General features: G+C 38.0%; 1 protein-coding gene across 13 annotated transcripts in view; it reads left to right on the forward strand.

Annotated features, from left to right (window-relative positions):
• rimbp2b (RIMS binding protein 2b) overlaps positions 1 to 21,837 on the forward strand; it is a 155,069-nt gene that overhangs the window by 91,369 nt on the left and 41,863 nt on the right. For all 13 annotated transcript variants that reach the window (XM_049485760.1, XM_049485753.1, XM_049485755.1 and 10 more), the window contains 5 exons: positions 4,191 to 4,401; positions 8,814 to 8,983; positions 12,895 to 12,974; positions 13,063 to 13,172; positions 14,246 to 15,196. In XM_049485760.1, coding sequence (XP_049341717.1) covers positions 4,191 to 4,401; positions 8,814 to 8,983; positions 12,895 to 12,974; positions 13,063 to 13,172; positions 14,246 to 15,196 — 1,522 coding nt within the window. The remainder of the gene's footprint in view (positions 1 to 4,190; positions 4,402 to 8,813; positions 8,984 to 12,894; positions 12,975 to 13,062; positions 13,173 to 14,245; positions 15,197 to 21,837) is intronic.

A 21,837-nucleotide genomic window follows, 5' to 3' on the forward strand; every position in this document is an offset into this window, starting at 1 on the left:
AGCTAGCACTGAACTGACAGCAGCTGCATTCTGGTGTTGTAAATGTATTAACTACACACTGGAGTGAACTATAGTCATAATCCACTTATCCCATAAAACCACAGGATCTACAAACACTAACCAGCACAAACACATCTATCTGTTATTAAAAAACAATGATTAATTTAGTCAGAAATACAGTTAGCATCGCCAGTTAGCCGTTAGCCATCTCCATTAACATCTGCAGTCTGTTAGCCTAGCTAGCATCGGCCCGACAAATGAATTCCGGCATTGTGAATGTAATAAGTAACTAACTAAAGTGAACTACAGCCATAATCCACATTGAATATCAAACCACATATCATACCCACTCTAACCAGCACTAAGAAATCAATCTGTTTTTAAAAAACAGTGATTAATTCAGCTCGAAAAATACAGTTAGCATCGCTGGTTAGTCGTTAGCCATTGCAGCTAATCCACTACGCTACCTGTCAAAATAAAAGTCTCCTGCGCAACCAGTGTAGGTAATATTTAACATATTTAATATTTAACTTTTTTTGAATATGTAATAAAACATTTAATTTGAAAGGAAACTATTTTGTATTTGCATATAAAATGTGTCAAATAAATTACTTTTGAATGCATTTACATTAAATGCACTTATACTGTATACTCTTCTCTTCTCTGTGTGGTCTGTTTCAGCCTCATTATGTAACCTTAATCATAGTACTAATAATAAACTAAAAGTATCGGTATTTGTATCGGTATCGGCAGTTTTATATCAGTTTTATATTGGATCAGAGATGAAAAAGTGTATCGTCCCATCACTATAAATTATTAGTAAAAATAATTTCTGGCCACACAAGAGAAATATGTGAAAATATTGGTGTCTGAAGTTAACTTAGCTTGTCTTTTAGAAATTACTTAACAATTTTATATGGTTTGAATCAGTTATAGCATCGAAATCAGGAACAGGAAAATATAGAAATGCACTATAAGGTGCATTTAAAATCCTTTAATTTCTCCCAAAACTGCCAGTTTGCCTTATAATCCAGTGCGCTTTATGTATGAATTTTATTAGTCAGGTTGCAAGGAGCAGTAAAGCCACTCCGCTAAAGTGCAATGTTATACGCTAACCATGCTAGCACTTTTGCCATTCAGAGGTGAGTATTATCGGCCTGTGGCCTGCTCCTAATCCCAGCTAGCACTGCTGGGCTAACGGTTAGCCGCTAATGCTAGTGCTCCAGCATTAGTACTGGAGAAATTTGGGAATCTAAGCTTACTGTAAATAATCAAAAGCGCTTTACACCCCCAAATAAACAGTTTTTAGGAAAGAACTCTGTGTAGATTAACATCCAGTGCTTGACTTTAAAATATATATATTTTTATTACAGTTTTGTTTACTTAGTTTAGCTTTACTAAACTTAGTTAGCTACCTCTTACCACCGAGACCTGCTGATTTAGAAGTTCCTTATAGTGTCTCTTAAAATGCGCCTTATAATCCGATGCGCCTTATAGTGTGAAAAATACGGTAGTCATTTTGCATGACATCCTCTTTATGCTGAGCATGCTGGGGTCTCAGATAGAGCCAGTAGTCTCAGACAAAGAGAGACAAAGCTCTTTGTTGAAACAAAAGTTGAACACACACTTACGTCCCTTACCTTCCTTGGAAAACCTTTCTGGATTAATTCATGTGAACATTTTATGAGACTGTGATGTGATTGTACATTATATTAACAGTAGAGGCTGTATTTGTCACATTAGCCTCATACATTCAACGCAACACTAAAGTGGCAATAAGCATAGTTTAGTGTAGCTTAGCTTTAAGCTGTGGTTATTGGCTTTTGTAGTGTTTCCGGGTTCTTTAGCTTTGCAGTGGAGGCACAAGGTTAATGTAGCTAGTTAGCAAATTATGTAAACTATGAATTTGGCAAACTACATGGCTAAACCATCATATACTCACCTCAGACTGTGTGGAGGTGTTCAGTAATCTCTAACAGCTATGAATATGTGTGTTTTAGCTGTGCTTAAAATATGGTTTTGGCTATTTTGCATGATAACAATAGGCTGTACTTGTCACATTAGCCTCATAGCTCCAGTGCAACGCCAAAGAAGCAACAAACATGGCTGCTGTTCAATGTTTGGGGCAAAGTTAGAGAACTATATTTCAAATCATGAGAATTGTTTGAATTAGGGCTGCAACAAACAATTATTTTTATAATCGAATAATGTGTCAATTATTTTTTCGATTAATTGATTATTTTATTGGAGACAAAGGAGAAAAAACTGGATTTGATTTCCAGCATTTTATTTAAAAAACCAGACTGTTTTTGTACAAAAGTTGTTCATGTCTGTTACCAGCATATTCAAGATACCATCAGTGAGAACAGCTGCTTGCTGTGGTCTGCAGATCTTCCTCAAAACATAGTCACCAATGCTGGGCTGTTATTTTCTGAGGTGAGAGAGAAAGTGTACTATGAACATTCAGTTTTTAAGGTAATAATTACTGTTCTAAAGGTCTTACAAGATAAAAGGGAAAGTAAAAGTAATAAGAATAAATGTAAAAAAAAAATCATTTTAATATACTATTTTTTAAATCATAAACACTGTACGTAGTGTAAATGTACACTTTCCTGTGACTCTCAAACACTTCCATGCATCATCAGAGTCAGAAAAGACCTGTAAAAATGTTTGGATAATTTTTTTTTTACTCTGAATGTAGCTGCCGTCCCATTTAAGATGAAACAGAAAACTAGCAAAACGCGAGTGAGATATGAATTTACTAAAACTGAGACACATCTACTTTAATCTAGCAGGCTCTATTAACATTGATTTGGAGCAAAAAATAGAACTTGTCGCTAACTACAGCTTTACTTAAACTACAGATTTTTTTGGAGCTTCTGGTTGAGCGGCCACATTTAAGGTTTATACAAATTAGCACATTAAGCTTGTGATAATTGAGATATGAATTTACTAAGAATGAGACATCTTTTTTAACTGCTCCAGCAGGCTCTAGGAATAGTGAGTGAGACAATAAATAAATGATGCTTCCTCTTCAAGTGCTCATGCAGTGATGTTGTGCTGCCGTGCCATGGTGCTTTACTGACATGGCTTTGGCTGGCTTACTGCCCCATATTGGGGGTTAGCAACTGTACTTGTGTATTGTACACTGTGTGTATAATAACGTAGGCCCAAATAATCAATTATTAAATTATTTGGAATTTAATCAGTTTAATTGATTAGTTGTTGCAGCCCTAGTTTGAATGGATTCTTTCTTTTGTTTGGGTTTAGTCTTTGGTTTTGGTAGGCAGCATTTTGGTCAACTTTTCTTTTTCTTAAACTTGTTGTATACTCTTGTGCTGCTGCTAGTCACCTACTTTCAGCACTTCCTACTCTTCCCTGTGAAAACTCATTTGAAGTGGAAGCTCCTGGTCAGAAATAAAAATCAATGCTGTTATTTTTTTACATAATGAACTCTAGAGGCCGCAGTGACACTGATAGGACTTTATCTCATTATAGAGAATTTCCAATCCATTAGCTTTTACTTTAATGATTATTAGATCCCTAGATTATTGTGAAGTGTAAAAGTATAGACACTTTTCTCTTTGTTATGTTGCTGAAGAGGAATTTTCAGACAAACTAAACTAAACTAAACTAATTAAATAAGTATTTGTTTTATTATTATTTAATTATTCTGCCAAAAAAAGAGAAATGCCAATGTCAAGAAATGCCACATCATTGCTGTTAGGCCAAATATGTGAAAAGACCAAATAAGTTGTAATAAGCAAGGAGTAATTTGTCATTTATCAAGTCCTATTGTTGGTATGTCTGTTGGGACGTTAAAATATTTATTTTATAAATAAATATATTTAAATTGTAGATTTGTAATTGCTTTCTCTTTGAGAAGTTTATTTTGTCTGTAAATCCTCCATAGAACATCGGTAGGTGCTGCCTGAACTGTAGAACTTTTGATAAGTAAGCAGCTTAGCATTTCTCAACACACGCAGGTCCTCATTTTCCTAAAGCATCTTAGTGTTAAGATCATTGTAACTGGTAGAGAGAGTGTTCAGTGTTATGCTCGCTCAACCATTAAAGAATCATCTTTGTGCTAAGATGCTTTTGGGAAAATCCAGACCAGTTTATTCATACAAGAAGTGTAAAATCCCTCTCTCTCTATCTCTCCTTCTCTCTCCCTCTCTCTCTCTCTGCAGGCTAAAGTGAGGGAGCTGGAGGAGAGATGCCGGTCGCAGAGTGAGCAGTTTAATCTTCTCTCCAAGGAACTGGAGAAATTCAGGCTTCAGGCCGGAAAGTTTGACATCCTGGGCTCCAGCCAGCTGTCGGGGGGCGACTCGCCTGGCTCTCCCACCAAAACTCCCTCGCTCTCCCAGCTCCTCAATGGCCTGGCTGCACCTACAAGCAAGAGTGAGTACCACACGCGCAAACATACACATACACCAACACTGATACCTGCTGATGAGCTACAGCGGAAACGTTGGTGGATACATATTTGTCAGTGCAGATTTCAGATTGCCTATTCATAATAATCAAAATCAGGAATGTCATCAGGAGGTTACCAGTTTGATACCTGACGATGCCACAGCCATTCGTTGCTTTTACCTTAATCATATTTTAATATATCCACCTTATTGGCAACAAGGAGGGAGCCATCTTTGTTTATCTTGTGTTAAAAATGCCAGTGTGACAGCTAAGGCTGCAACTAATGATTGTCTTGGTAGTGGACTAAACTGTTGATTTTTTTTTTTGATTAGTCGATTAGTCAACGATTATTTCTGTCATGTCCTCCATCTTTAAAAACAATAGAAGCAACTTAACATGAGATTTAAATGACTGTTAAAGGTCTAGATGTTGTTTAAATGTGTAAAGTACTGGTATTTAGTACATATGTTGTAAATATAAGTAAATATGTTGTGTTTGGGCACTTTTGGAGACACAGACAGAGTTGAGTGTAGACGGTGTAAGTGAGCCTTTACCCATCTTTCATTTTGATTTTGTCCCCATTACTGTGTTTAATGCAGTAATGCAACAAATAAACGATTAGTCATCAATGAAATTTGTAATCGATACATTTAATTTATCGACACTGGCAATTATATTGACTAATCGTTGCAGCCCTAGTGACAGCTGATCCATCAAAATAGATAACGACCCCAGCAATAATAAACATATACAATATATAATATAAAGATCAGGGAATAGTGGGACACCACAATAATATATATATATATATATATATATATATATATATATATATATATATATATAATATTTCCATCACCTTACAAAGAAACTTCCTCATGTCTGCTTTTACCATTTTATTAAACCAACACCAAAACATCTTTACCCAGAGAAATGCTTTGTATGTTGATATTTTACATCTTATCATTTACATTTTCATATCAACATATCTGATATCCAAAATTATTTGATATCTCTGAGGCTAACTAAGCTGTAAGCCATTTAAATAGTCTACTTCAGACTGCTTTATGACTGGAAAGTCTGCCACAAATGCAGAAAACAACACAACATAATTTTAGTTTTTATTAGTATTAGTTTTCATAGTACTATATCTACATTTAGTTTAGAAGGGCTACAGTGGTAAGTGGAGCTACAATTAAAGGTTTAAGAAAGCATTTTATTGTCGTTGTACCTTTCAGTTGGGGATACTACTGATCCTTGTCTGAAGGAAGGCCCTTTAGGTGTTTCTAATGAGTGTAGATGTCTATAATTTGACTGCATCTCATTGAACAAAATAGTCATTTTAAGCTATACAATATCTGTATAGCCTGTATCTCTCTCATTCCTCCAGTTTTTAAAGGGCTGTCTTATTTCTCTTGAAGAAAGCGAAGGCAGTACTGAGGAAATGTGAGGCTTGTCTGTTCCCCAGCGGAGGCTGGGGAAAAGGAAAGATGGAAAATAGAGTCTGCACTCCATAATGAACCTATCAATCAGTCCGTTCCACCGCCGTTTCCCCTATTCCACGTCAGCCTCATTTACCTACTGTGGTTATTACCTCCCACGGCACGCTGCTCTACACGCGTGACGCTCACGCTGACCTTAAGCTGGAGACAGGCCAGATGTATGGATGATTAGCTGTGGAGATAAATGGAGCCGAGGATGGACTAGGCTGTAGACTGCATGTACGGAAATACATGAATTGCAGGAGCAGGAGGGCCGCTCGTCATTGTCAGCTGTCACAGATATTAGTGAATCCCCTCTGAGATGGACTACCTGTGTTGTTCCCCAGGAAATTGCAGATGCTGGTGAAAATATGAAGGTGTCAGCAGTTTCTGAGTATGGTGTGGTATATCACTTCTTATATATAGAGTTCCTTGAGGGTGGAACATACTAGCAAAAGTCTGTTCATCTTACATAATTACTCACAGCTTTCAGAAAGCCATGCCACTTAATGGACAGTGCCTATATTAACATTGAAAGAATTGGCTGGTAGACTGGAATTGTCTGGAGGGGCTGCATGTGAGCTGTAGATCACCCCAGCCATCATTTTTATGTGGGCTTCACATGAGTGGAAAGTGGTTAGGTGGGTTTCTTTGAGTGTGTTTGTACATGTGTTGTTACTGAGAACCAGTTGGTCTTTCCAAATGGGCCCCATCATTACAGCCCACATTGTTTATAACATGGTCATGTGTGATTAATGCTAACAACAGCAAGTCTCCTCAAACACTACTGTTTCTAGCCCTTTCATGATAACTGATTCTTTGGGGATGATATATTCCAAAAAATATTATTGTCACTTTAAGATGATTTTATAGCAAAAATATGATGGTATTAGGAATGCACAAATAGTTTTGGGCAAAAAAGCACTTTTGGGATTCGATCAAATGGTGCTGGGTGGTATCACCAAAAATGCATATCACAGTATTTTGCAAGATTTTGACGGTTTCACAGTATATCAATCTATTTTTTATTATTATTTATTTATATTTTTTGCATGACTGGGCTTAAATATAGGTTTTTGACTTACTGTACTTACTGTACTGTTAGGAGTACATATAAAACACTTAGGCTTTTTATTTAAGGCTCTGATTCATTTACACAATATTACACAATATATGAAGAAATCAGACTTTATTAGCAGAAAAACAGCTAAAGAATGTAAACAATAGACCTTAAAATGAGATGCACCAACAAATTAAACACGACTTCCTTTACAAAACTAGCTAAATATTTTATTTCCATAAATATATATAAATAGACCTAAAATACTCAAAATGTAAGTTTTCAAAATAGATATTTCTCAAATGTTCTATTGCACAAGTTAGTCACAAGTTTAATATAAAATTACAATATAGTATTATTAAAGCCATTAGAAGTATGAGGTATTTAAGCAGCCGTTTATCAGTTTATCACAATTCCCTTAGTACTCCAGTTAACAAATACATTAAATCCAATTCAGTTTAATTCAATTCAGTGTGCATTAATAATATGCTTTAAGCTATGTTATTTAAATATTTAAACAGGGCTATAGTTCTCATGTTTCTCCAGGCAGGACAGTGTGAGGTTCCACCGAGCTCTGTTAGCTTGTTATGCTAACTGGTTAGCATTAGCTAGCAAGCTCTGCTACTGTGGTTTTTTGTAGGTGCTATTATACACAGTGCTCCGCAGCGCCTCTAGCCGTATGGTGGTATAAGAAAAATGCATATTGGTTCTAAATTTTCCGATATACCGCCACACTATGATCAACAATAATGTTTTCGATGATGCAGTCAGCTCACAGACAGTGTTTAGTGAAGCCTTCCACCTTTTGCCAGATGTTTTATTTTGGAGCATCTCTAGATACTACACTGCCTGGCCAAAAAAAAAAGTCGCCACCAAAAAAAAAAGTTCACACACGCTGCACAAAGCCTTCTCCAGCACATCCCAAAGATTCTTTATGGGCTTAAGCTCTGGACTCTGTGATGAACAATTTATGTGTAAAAAAGGTGATCTCATGCTCCTGAACCACTCTTTCACAATTCCAGCCCCATGAAACCTGGCATTGTCCTCTTGGAATATGCCCGTGCCATCAGGAAAACAAAAAATCCATTGGAAAAATATCCCTACTAAGTAAAAGTAACATATTTTTTGGATCATGTTTATGTATTGAATGACAAGTCGTAATGTAAATATTATGACATATTTTACTGTTTCTAGGAGATATTTTGAGATGGGGCTTTGAGCACAATAACAGTTAGCTTCTAAATGTCAGTCATTCATTAAAAGCTTCTTACTTTGCTAGATGCTAATACTAGCATGTTAACACTACGGTTAGAACTTATTTGCTTCTAAATGTTGTGTATCATTAGCATGGGCAATTTAATTCACCTGTTAGCAGAATGCAAAGTCAAGCTACTGTTAGTTCTGCTTCTGCCTAATTAAGTCACAGTGGGTCCAGAGACTACCTCCGATTATTGAATACAAGGCAGCAATACCCTGGATAGTGTGCCAGTCCATTGCAGGGTTTATATAAAATTAAGAGTCAGAAGTATTTAAAGTTTCAAGTCTTCTCAGGTGTGATTTGCATAAATAGCGTGAATAGCTTATAGACTGAAACAGTATAAACGTACCATTTACCTACTTAACCCCCTAAATCCCCAGACTTATTACTTTTTAAGGCTTATTATTCAGTAATTATATGAGAGACAGTGCAAACTGACTGAGTTAGAGTGAGGATTGGAAACTGCCGAAAGCTGGAGTTAAAAGGGTTTAAAATTAAATTGTGCTGAATAGTTTAAGACATTGCTGTACTAACAGCACTAAATGTATCTATCCAATGAATATGTTTTTCTTTTATCTGTGTGTGTGTTGTGTTACAGGTAATGAAAGTTCCCTGAGCAAAATTTCGGAGTTCATCCGACCTCTGCAGATGAGTGGTGGGGAGAAGACAGAGCTTCTGTCTGTTAAACCCAGCTTCCTCTCCCGGAGCACGCCCTCCAGCCCTCGCCGGACCTACCTCTCCGAGGTCCGGCCAGTCATTGCTGCTGCTGTAAGAGATCAATACATTCATCAGTCAGTCAGCCTGGAACTTTGAACTCTGGTGCGAAGCAAATGAACCATTAGAGAAGTTAATCACTCTGACTGTTTTGTTTAAAGGAATAGTCAAATATACTTGATTTATCACTGACCCGTGATCAGTCATGTTTGGTTACTTAGGTTTGCTTGTTTGGTTTAGAATGAGAGATGCTAGGCTAATGTCGCTAACAAAAACTGAACGTTGGCTCCGTTCATATTACAAGCCACATTGCTCAAATTAGATTTTTTGCTCAGATCCGATTTGACTGTCTTGACAGTTCACATTCACAAATGTAAACGAGCTGTATCTGTGTGTAATCTCTGTCCCTGATATGCCTCACATGTGCACATTGATACGTGTATAAACATCACTTTCTTCACCAACAACAAAAAACACATATTTGAGAGACGACTCTTAGCTTTATACAGGGAAATGGATGCATTAGCAACTTATATGTGGAGCATCGTTTGCTGGAGTTGAGAGTAAACAGCTGATCTTAAGTATATGCTCAGGTTGAGGAAGTAATAAAAGGCCAGGTGTCTTGCTTTTGTTGTTTTTGCAGCACCAAGAGATGTGTAGATATAAGAGAGAAGCACGTAGCGCATGCAAAAAAAAAAAAAAAAGTATTCTGATTTGATTGTTTACATTCATATCGCATGTCCACGGATCGGATACGTATACGATTTAGGACCACATATAAAAAGTGACTCAAATCTGATAAAAAAAAAAAATTGGATTTGTCATGTTTACACAGCCATGAAAAAATCTGATCTGTGCCACATTGAGCAAAAAATCTGATTTGAGTCACTTCAGCCTGGTAATGTGAATGTAGCCATAGACTGATGAACATAGACTGTTCTTTAAAAATACACCCACAATTTGGCTGTTAACCCGCCTCTTACACATTCAGTTAATAACTGTTTTATAGTCATGTTGCTTGTAGACACTACTGCTTTACAATAATAGCATTAAAAGTTTGGCTTATTGAGTTATTGAGCTTGTCTGTACGACTGCCAACCAAGACAAGATGCTTTTATTGTCAGATTCCATAAGTGTGTAGGTACACTGTGAATCACAATTATGATCACGGTGAACAGGCAAGAAAACAATACAATACAGACTACATGAAGTTCAATGTGCTTACATAACCTTTCAAACATCAGAACAGAAATGACTGCGCAGCACCAACCCAGCACAAATTACAGCTGTCCTGAACTTCAGGATTTTGTCAGGAGTTAATGGCTTGCTTGCTAATTTCTTGCTTTCTTAATGTGTTTGAGAGCATCAGAGTTGGTATTCAGTGAATAGCTCAATTTGAGTAATGTTCAAATCAATATTATGGCAGGAACTACTCAACTAAGTAGAAAAATACTTAAAAAAATGAAGATCAGCCAATTCGAAAAATTTCAGGAACTTTGAAAGTATCCTCAAGTGCCGTTGCAAAGACTATCTAAAACAAAAAGATGAAACTGGCTCTCATCAGGGCTGCTTCAGGTAGATATGTATGTCCAAGCAAGTTTGAGGGGTGTTTTCAGTCAAGTCCTTGTGTGTTGAGGAGTCTGATGGCCTGGGGGAAGAAGCTGTTTTCATTGTGCATTTCATTGAAGGCTCCGTTACACCTCTGCTAGATGGTAGCAGGGAAAAGTCACTACTTGAGGGAAGGACGGATGCAGCTTGTGATGTAATTGCCCATAATGGAGGTGTGAGAGAGACCTTGATGATGATCTCAGCTGTCCTCACTATGTGCTGTAACAAGATAATTGCAAAGACTTGCGCTTACTGTTGTAGTATCTTGAGCTGTGATGTCATGTAGATGCATGAAATAAGTCGCTGATACTGTTCTTTGTATATAAGAAAATTTATTACAGAAAAAAGAATAATTAGTACAAAGATAACAGCCTCATTAACAAGCACCTAGGTTTGCGTGGAGAGAGTTCCTTTCCCAAATCTGATCTGTAGCTCTCTGGCTTGAATTGCTGAAGTCCAGCCTTGACCTAACCCTGTGTAAAAATGTATGCTTAAATATACGTCAATATACAAATGTATGCTTAAATATACGTCACTGTTAATAGGAAAGTGGTGTCCATGTACTTTTGACCATTTTGAAGAAGCGCTGCATGACCACACACACACACACACACACACACCTGATGTGAACACCAGTGGCTTCTCAGTCTCTCACTCGGCTTTTATGGAGCTTGCTGAGATCCTATATTGAAAAATACCATCTGTTAACTAAATTAATAATCACAGTCACAATAGGAACCTTGTTAATAACTATTTTTTATTCCCCTCATAAAGAAGAAGTCTGGCTGTGTGTGAGAGAAAGAGAGAGAAAGAGAGTTTAGGGTGTGAATGGTCCAATCTGTCTGTTCAGACTGTGTCCTGCTGGTGTTATTGGCACCCTCACACACCAGTCTGCCATGCTTAATCACCCATAATGGCATACTGCACTCTGCACACTGGACATTGGACAGTGCACGCTGCACAGTCTGTAGACACCTGTTCCTCCAGTGCTTCTCCTTAAATCCAGGGTGTTAATGGAAAGTGTGTCCCCCTTTGTTGCAGCAACTGTGTCAACTCTCCTGGGAAGACTTTCCACTAGATGTCGGAACATTGCAGTGAGGATTAGATTGAGCATTAGTGAGATAAGGTACTGATGTTGGCTGAGATGTGGTGCTTTAAGTCATGCCAAATGTATTGAGTGGAGCTCTATCACTCCAGAGAACACAGTTCCACTGGTCTGTGGCTCAGTTACATCTCAGATGTGCACGTTCTCTGATCAGTAAGTTTTTTTTGCAGATATTGCTGTAGAAAATGCTATTAATATATTCTTTAAGACAATCAACAGTGTATTATCAGTGGTATACTTAAGCAATAATACACGAAAGGAAGTGCTATAATGTGTAATATTGGCACTGCTGTACTGCAGTCATAGGCACAAGGCTGGAGTGTATTATTGTGATTATACATCATGATACAGTTCCATAATTGCTGTTTATTAAAAAATTTTGAGTTAAAGCAAGTTAAAATAGTTAGGTTACCTGTATGTGGCAGAGTAATACATGGAGAGCTTCTGTTACAGTGCATTACCGGCAGATAATGGCACTCATAGAACGCCTCTCAGCCAATCACATTACAGGGTCGGAACTAACTGTGGTATAATATACTATACTCATATACTAGGAATGCACTAAAAGAATGAAATTAAACATTTGGCCAACGACCAAATACCGAACACATTTTTTCTCAAATTCTGATTCATTTTGCCCCTTTTTTCACCAATGCTTAAATTACCAATCAAAAGTTTGAACACACCTTCTTATTCATTTTTTTTTCTACATTGTTAATTAATGCTTACGTCATCCAGCTTTTGAAGTAACACATAAAGAATCATGTTGTAAACTTAATCTTAAAGTTTTAAACAAACCAAAATACTATGTGAAGCATTTAAGGGCTCTTATCTGGGGTACTGTTTACTTGTGGTTCTGAGGCTGGTAACTCTGACATGACATGACAAACACATTAAGAGACAAGACATTCAAGTAATTAACACTTGACAAGTTCAACACAGCTGTTAACTGAAAGCCAAACCTGGTGACTCTACCTCATAAATCTGACTGAGAAAATCCAGCCAGAATCTAAGATCTATTGTCTAAAATATAAAACAATGTTATTTTTTTGTATCACTTTTTTGTTAACTAAATAATTCCATATCTTTCTTTATAGTTTGGATAGAGGACTTTAGCATTGACCTACAATTTAGAACATTTTAAAATAATGAAATAAACACTTACAAAACAACTTAAACATAATGCTTCGTAAACCAGTCAAGCCTTCCTCAGACAGTAGAGACAGTTCCATTATTTTTTTCTTTGTTTCAGATGGACAAAGAGCTCAATCTGTCTCCCCGTGCCAAACCAAGGTATACAGGCAAAGTCCGGCTCTGTGTCGCCCGCTATAAGTGAGTATCCTCAGATGTTAATTTTTCAAACTTGTTAAATCTGCTGGACTCTGAACACCTGATGAGAACTATTTCCCCTGTATCTCAGTTACAACCCATACGATGGCCCCAATGAACATCCTGAGGCCGAGCTCCCCCTGGTGGCCGGGAAGTATCTCTATGTTTACGGGACCATGGATGAGGACGGCTTCTATGAAGGTGTGTATTACATCAGCTACAAGAGATCTGGATTAGCCTAGAAGATTTTTAGTAGCTCCTGGTGACTTGATATTTGGCATTCGTAATAGTTATTGACATTTGATGTGGTGGAGAGTAAATATGATGATATCATAGAAAAATATCTTTTTGCATTTATTAAAAAAAAAATAATGTAGAGACTGGTGCCAGTTAAATTACACTGTGTATGTATTACATGACAAAAGTAATGGGAATGCAGTATATAACATCTACATCTAGGGGTATGATGAGATCTTATGCTATGGGATCTCGCAAGACAAAAAAAGGCACAGTATTTCTCGTGAGGTCTCCAAAACAGAAGTTTAATCTGCAGAGAATTTATAATATGGATGCAACTCATTGACACGACCCAGAAGTATACCCTAAAGATTTAGTCATAGGTTGCCATGTCTGTATAGAACCCTCAAAGTGGATTGCCAGTTGAATACAGAACCCCCACTATTGGAAATTTTGACAATAGACCTAATTTCTGAGAAGACTTGTTTGAGATCATGCAAAAGAGTGTTGTTGGGTTTATTCATTAAACCTGCTGCAGTACTTGCATACTGTTCTGTCTTTAACTGCAAATGATAAATCATAAATCATTCATTAACATTATTGATTAAGTGTGAAAAATAATTGACATCTATTTCAAGGTGAAACCCAAAATTGGGTTCTCAAGACACCAGCTACATCTGTATATGATGTAAGGTGTTATCTTGTGAGTAAAGTTGAAGTAACTCACACCTCCATTCAAAGCAGGAGGCCCTACAAAAATAACTTGTTGGTCATTAGCAGCTTTTTTTAGATACCAATGTGCTAAAAGTCAGCAAAGGTCATGATACTTCAGTTCCTAGTTGAAAATCAGTGTATATAATATAATAAATTGATATCATATGTGAAAAAATATATTTGTATGTGTGTAGCCCTATCTATTTGTGCTGCAGTTATAAAGGGAGTTTTAGCACACACTACTTTGTAAACAAAATACATGATATGAGACATGATATTCAGTTATATATATATTCTGTTTCCCTTATTATTTTCCTCATCAGGGGAGCTGTTGGACGGCCAGCAGGGCCTCGTCCCCTCCAACTTTGTGGACTTCCTCCAGGACGAGGACCCTCTCTCAGCTACTCTGTCGGAGCGCCTGAAAGATTCGTCCTACCTCAACCACAGCCCGGCCTCTCTGGGCAGCAGCAGCGCCGTCAGCACACTCAGCACGCTGCTGTCCGAGAAGCTGGAGGCTTTGGGCTCCTGCACGGGCACCGGAACCAGCAGCAGCAGTGGAGTCAGCAGCCTGGGGCCTAGCTTGAGCCTAAGCATGGGCTTGGGCTTGGGTCACCACACTCTAGGATCTGGGGAAACCCTGGGGTCCTGTAGTAACGGCTCCGGTACAGCCACGCTTGACCTTAGCATCGACGAAATCGGAGAAGACGTAGTGCCTTACCCCCGCCGCATCACTCTCATCAAGCAACTAGCCAAGAGCGTGATCATAAGCTGGGATTCTCCGGTGGTGCCGCCTGGTTGGGGGTCCATAAGTGGCTACAACGTCCTTGTGGACCAGGAGGTGCGCATGAGCGTTCCGTTCGGCACCCGCACCAAGTCACTTATCGAGAAGCTAAACCTAGCAACATGTGCTCACCGCATTTCAGTACAGAGCATGACGGAGCGCGGCCCCTCGGACCCGCTGCGCTGCACCCTGCTGGTAGGGAAGGACGTTGTGGTGGCACCACAATGCCTACGCGTGGACAACGTGACCCAGACGTCTGCTGAGCTGTCCTGGATGCCCAGCAACAGCAACTACAGCCACTCCATCTTCCTAAACGACGCGGAGTACGATGTGGTCAAGCCAGGCAGCTACAGGTACCGCTTCTACAACCTGAAGTCCGCGACTGTGTACAAGGTGCGCGCAGTGGCCAAACCCCACCAGATGCCCTGGCAGCTGCCCCTGGAGCAGAGAGAAAAGAAGGAGATCTCAATAGAGTTCTGCACACAGTCTACCGGTAAGCTCCACCTCCTGTACTCACCACCTTACCGCTGTAAGCATTCTGTTGAATAAGTAGCACCCGATATGAAATAACACTTGTGGCATGATCAAATAAAATCATAAAAGAAACACTGGCCTTCAACACTATTTGGTAACAAAGGTTTGCATTTCATATGGTAGTAATATGTCGATGCTGATGAGAACTCGTCTTTTTCAAGGATATTTTCCCTCAGTTTGTTTGTCAGAGTATATATTTTTACTGTTTCTGCATCAGCCAAAGTCCAGGACCTGGAAAACATCAGTTCAGCCCATAACTAACATCAACTTAAAGTGGACATGAAACATTTCAGTTTGTACAGATTTTCTATGGGTTAAAATATAATGGAATTTATTTTGGGGGGGATTTTTTGTATGAAATGTTTACAAACTAAATTATAATATATTTATGTTTATATTTTAGAGTATTCATGTTACTCTAAACTTTTGCCCGTGCAGCACTGGTGACGTCATGAGGTTGGTTGGTTGAAGAGCCCAGGTACATAGCTAGCGGTCAGGGTTAAGGAAAAGAGCTTGTTGCTGTCGAGGTTATGGAAGAAGACGAATCTGAACGGGGTTTTGATCAGGTTCTTAGAAACCGTCCACTTAAAGTTTTGCATATGACTAACATCAGCCAAGTTCAGAACTTGTAACAGAGTTAACTTTAGCTAAAGTTCTGGACCTAGATATAATCCGTTATCCAGTTCTCCAACCAAATTACATCTGTCAAAGTTTTTGAACTAGATAACATCTGGTAACATCAGTTAAAGTTCTGGCCTTAGAAAACATCAGCTAAAGTTCTGGATGTACAGTATACCATGTAGGGACCAGGATATAGCTAATGGCATGTAGAATTTGGGACATAGCTGTCATTGGGTATTGAGGTTTGGTATATTTCAGGTGGAGTTCTACTTAGTGTATGATGAGCCAACATGTAAGTTCTAGAAGTTCTGAACACAGCTGTCGTCATGTACAGTTTGTCACATAGCTAACATCAGCTAAAGGTTTGGACCTAGATATCATCAGGTAAAGTTCTCAATCTAGATAACATCTTTTAAAGTTTGTGACATATATAACATTAGGTAAGGTTTGTTACATAGTTGACTTCAGCTAAAGTTTTGGATCTAGGTATCATCTGTTGAAGTTCTTGACATAGATAACATCTGACAAAGTTCTGGGCATAGAAAACATCTGGATGTTCTGGATATATATCATGTAGGGATCAGGATATAGCTAATGTCATGTAGAATTTCGGACATAGACGGTGGAGTTCTAGACATTAAGTACCTAAAGTTCTGGACCTAGATAATGATCTAAAGTTCTGGACCTAGATAATGACCTAAAGTTCTGGACCTAGATAATCACCTAAATAAAATATGTTTTAAACAAAGCAATCAATTAATGTATTACCATAGATGCAACAACACAACAAATGCATTTAATTATATTGATCTACAGTACCAGTCAAAAGTTTGGACACAGCTTCTCATTACGTGTTTTTTCTTGATTTTTTCCTTTATTTTATTTTCTACATTGTAGAGTAATATTAATTACATTAACACAATGAAGAGACACATGTGGAATTATGCAGTAAACAAAAAAAAATGGACTTCACACTTCTTCACATCTCCTGACCTAAACCCATCCTTCAAAATGCTGAGAAAACTATTCTAGGTGACTCCTTCTCATGAAGATACTGAGCTTAAAATACTAAGAGTGTGTAAATCTCTCTTCAAAGATAAATGTGCTACTTAGAAGAATCTAAATTATAAAACGTATTCTGGTTTGTTTAACACTTTTTGTTTAAAAATAATTCTGTATGTGTTCCTGCAGAGCTTTAATATAGTGTTCAATATTATATTTACAATGTAAAAAATCATGAAAAGATTTTCAGTTTATTAAAGGCCTGCTACAGCCTGTACTACTGCTGATGTCCTTTCTTTATTTGAGCCTCTTATTAGTAGAAAGATGGTAGCTAAGTAATAATCTGCTAATATGAAGCATTTTTTTTCCAAAACAGATGTGTGTTTTTATAGCGTATATTAAGGTGCTGTAATTGTTGTGTTCTTTTTAATTCTCTAATCCGTGTAAATAGTAATATTCTTGCTCTTACTGTGTAGGTTAAATATCTTTTGCTTTAAGACACATTAGGTTAAGTCGGGCTGTTGGATATAGGCTCTTCTAAGCGGATATGATCTGTGTTCTCAGCGCTGAATCTTACAGCGTTTAGGGTGAGCTGTTAACCCCAATATTGTGAGGACTCGTCTCTTCCCGAGCTTCCAGCTCTTCTCTCAGACCCTGCAGCTCTCTCCAGAGAGACGTGAACTCAGAATTCACATTAAGCACGGCAGGCAGCTCCTTAAGTCTGAGGGAGTCCGGCCTTTACTGCACTGAAAAATCACCGAACTCATCCCTCAGCTAGATAGCTTTTGGAGACTAATGCTAAAAAATAAAGCTTCATTGATTTTCTCTTGCTGCATTTTACACAACAGCTGTGTAACAGGACTGCACATGATGCTGTTTCCTGATTGGTGCAGCAGTGTTGGTGGCTGAATGCACATGAACCCTTTATTAGTGTGCTGTGTTTAGTTTTTTGTTTAGTCTTAACTTCTGTGATTTAAAAAGAAATAAATAAGTGCAGTGTTCGTGACCAATCAGAACTATTGGTATTCTTGTGCAACTGAATTAAATTCAATTCCAGAGAGGCTTTTCTATCTTCTGGTGAAGCCTCTGAAGTGTTCTGTGAACAGTAGATTGTGATACCTTCACTGCTGCCCTATGGAGATTATTGCTGGTGTCGCTAACGGTTGTTAGCCTTTCTTCACAGTACGCACAATGTTTCTGTCATCAACTGTTGTTGTTTTCCTTGGTCTACTTGTTCAACATCTGTTGCTTAGTACACCAGTGACGACTTTCTTCTTCTGGACATTTCCAACATTTGTACTGACTATGGCCAATATTTTTCATCTTCTCTCAGCTTCACAGTTGCTTTATTTCACCCATAGACCAAAAACCGAAAACCAAATCTGAAACTGAGTGTAGACATTCAGCGCTATTTATTGTTTGAATAATTAATGTATCAGGACACACTTGGGCAACAAAACACACCTGACAGTCACATGTTCCAATACTTTTGCTCACAAGAAAAATGGGTGGGTTCAGATATAAAGTGATATTTTCTGAACTGTGTATGAGATCCAGATGTGAATACCTGGAAATAAAAGCTGAAATGTTTCATATTTAGCTTTTCATTTCAAAACCAAATGTTTTCAGTCTACAGCAAAAATAATGGAATTGGCCTCACTGTTCCAATACTTTTGGAGGGCACTGTCCCATTTCTTCTCATCTTTTCTCTTCTGTCGATTTCTCTCGTCTTTATGACTGTTCTCTTCTCTCCTGTTTTCTGTTGTCTTCTAATATTTTCTTCTGCTGTGCTGTCTTCTTTTCTCATCCTTTTGTTTTGTCACTTCTTCTCTCTTGTTTTCTCACTTTAAGTCTCTTCAATTCACTTCTCACTTTTGCTGTATTCTCTCTTTTTCTCTCCTCTGTCAGCTTCTCATATTTCTTTTTTTCTTATCTAATCTTTTCCCTTTTGTTGATTTTTTCTAGTCTTTATGACTGTTCTCTTCTATCTTCTGTTGTCTTCTAATATTTTCTATTGTTGTGTTCTTACCTTGTCTTTTTTTCTTTTACTTTTGGATATTTGTTTTTGCTCCTGTCACTTCACTTCCCTCTTTTTTATCTCTCTCTTTTCCTCTTTCCTATTTGGTCTTCTTGTATGTTCTTCTCTTTGTCTTTTTTGTCTTTATGTTCTCACTTTGTCTTGTCTGTTGTTTTTGTTTTATGTTTTCTCTTCTTTTGTATTGTCTTCTTTCCCGTTTTCTTGTTTTCTCTTTCTTGTTGTCTTCTTTTCTTGTATTTTCTTCTGGTTGTCTCTTCTAGTCTTGTCTCGTCTCTGCCCTTCTCTCTCTCTTGTCTGTTGTCTTCTTGTATTTTCTTCAGTTGTCTTCTCATCTGTCCTCATCCTGAACTCCTGTTTGTTGTCTCATCCTATGTTGTCTGTATGTTGTTTTCTTTTCTTTTGTCTTTGCTTCTTTCCTTGTCTCTGTACTCTCTCCTTTGCTCTCTCTCTTTTTATATTATTTGTATTTTTGTGTTCTCATTTCTTCTAGTTTCTTCTCATCTCATCTAGTGTCTTCTTATGTCCTCTCATATATTCTTGTCTCATCAAGTGTCATCTCTGCTCATCTCATCTTTGCTCTTCTCTTATCTCCTTTCCTCTCTTTTGGTCTTGTCTTTTCTACATTAAAATGTTTCATTCAGAAATGCTCTGTGTGTAGAAAACTGTCCCTTTAATCTTTCTTTTATTCAAATATTTACTTTCGGTGCAGGTTTTTAACCCTTAAAAAAATCTTTCACACTTTCACATCTCTTTCATAGAAAGTGGTTCTACTGTGGCATCACTCAAAGAACCCTTTGTAGCACCTTTATTTTTACACCTTTTCCCGCTGCCTCCCGAGGGGAACGTGTTTACCGGCTTTGGAGCAGAAATGGAGGATAGAGAGGGAGAGAGAGAAAGCGAGAGAGCGAGTGAGGGAAATGAATGAATGTGTTCGGAATGGAAGTGGGCCGAGCGTTTGCCGCAGTAGTGCAAGCGAAGTGACAGAACATGAAAAGAGCGAGAGAATGAGAGGAGACGTGAGCGGGGAGGGGGAGAGGGGGATTACCCAGGATCCTGCAAATGAATCTGAGGGAGTCCTCTCCTTTTCTTCTCCTCGCCCACGCAGTATTCGCTCGCACACACACACACACTCACACAGACACACACACACACACAGTGTGGAGGGAGCAGACGTGTGCGTCAGTATGTGCCAGGTTTCCCTGGCTTCAGTTCTGCCACAGAATGCAAAAAGACTCAGCAAAAAAAAAAACTATGAAAAGATTACAGTCCACTTCAGAACAACATTTTTTTTTCTTTATATGTTACATGGAGATGCATCGAGAAAATGGGCTGTTTCTTTTTAATAATTTTATTTCAAATTTGTATTCCATTTTATTCCAATTTACACTCATTAGGACTTCCCATATCACTAGTGATGCCTCAACACCAGGAGGGTGAAGACTAGCACATGCCTCTACGATACATGTGAAGTCAGTCACCGCCTCTTTTCTAACTGCTGCTGCTGATGCAGCATTGCTGAGTCGCATCAAAGCGCACTCGGAAGGAAGCGCAGCGACTCGGTTTCCGATACATCAGCTCACAGATGCCTTGTGCTGAAGACATCACCCTTTGGAGTGATGAGCCATCTACCCACCCAGAGAGAGCAAGGCCAATTGTGCTCCCTCAGGGCTTTGGTAGCCAATGGCAAGCTACATAAACAGGATTCGAACCGACGATCTCCTGATCATAGTGGCAGCGCCTTAGTCCGCTGGACCACTCTGAGAACTGAACTGTTTCTAATACGTATGCAATCAAAGTCTTTTAGGTTAAGGGTAGTTTGATCTTAAAATAATGAGGTCAGTGTAGTTAAACAGTAGTAATGATCTAATCTGCACTAATTAGTTCCATAATAATAATAATCAGCATATTATTAAGATATGAGGAGTATTTATGACACATCATTCCTATATTACCATACTTAAATTTCCTCAAAGGCTTTAATCAAGCACTATTTTAAGTAGATCAACTCACAGTAACAGCTAGCAAATCTTATTATAGTACAGTTGTTAAACATGGTGGAGGTAGTTTACCTAAGTTTTACAACTAAGTTTCCCAAAAAAAAAAAAGTAAGAATTTAAGAAGTCCACATTTCAGTATATACACAGACGTGTCACATATCATGGAACATGAACTGATATACTGATATTGTTGAATAGAAAGTGCAGTCGAATAGACTATCAAAAGCATTATGATGAAACTGGCCCTCATCATGACCGCCCCAGGAAGGAAGGAAGACCAAGTGTTCATAAGAGTAAATGCTATTAATTTGGCTTGTTTAATACTTTTAAAGTACTATTTATCTGTTCCTTTATAGTCTGGATGACTTCAGTTTTCATTTACAATGTAGGAAAAAAAAAAGTAATAACAAGATGGCCGTGTCGCAATGCTCGTTGTTATCTTACACCCCGTCAACCGTCTATTTTCATACCTTGCTTACGCGAGTTTAGGAATATATTAACGCAGATTAACGCCAAAGTCACTGCTCGTCTGGCTCTTAAAAGGAAAAACTACTGGCACACTGATTGGTTTATTTCACGTTATTCCCAAAAAACACCCATGAATAATTAAGTGAAGCTGTTGGTGTTTCTAGTGCTTGCTGGGTTATCCTGCATGCTACACAGTACATCGCAAGCAGCTTTGAAGATTTCCACACGAGACACGATGATGGGATGACGCAGGTATCTTGTTCTAACGCAAGTTAGAAAGTAAATTATGTCTATAATGATGATAAAATTAGAATATTCTCGAATCCTAAACCATTCATGGGGCAATACCTTCAACACGGCATCACAGCTTCAGAAAATCCATTGGCCCAAATAAGAATTTTCTAAGCGATGCTGATTGGGATGTTTAAGTATCTTTTAGACACAGAACGTTAGATTTATGAAGATAAGGATACC

Source organism: Astyanax mexicanus, chromosome 12, assembly GCF_023375975.1.
Source record: "Astyanax mexicanus isolate ESR-SI-001 chromosome 12, AstMex3_surface, whole genome shotgun sequence".
Taxonomy (NCBI): Eukaryota; Metazoa; Chordata; class Actinopteri; order Characiformes; family Acestrorhamphidae; genus Astyanax; species Astyanax mexicanus.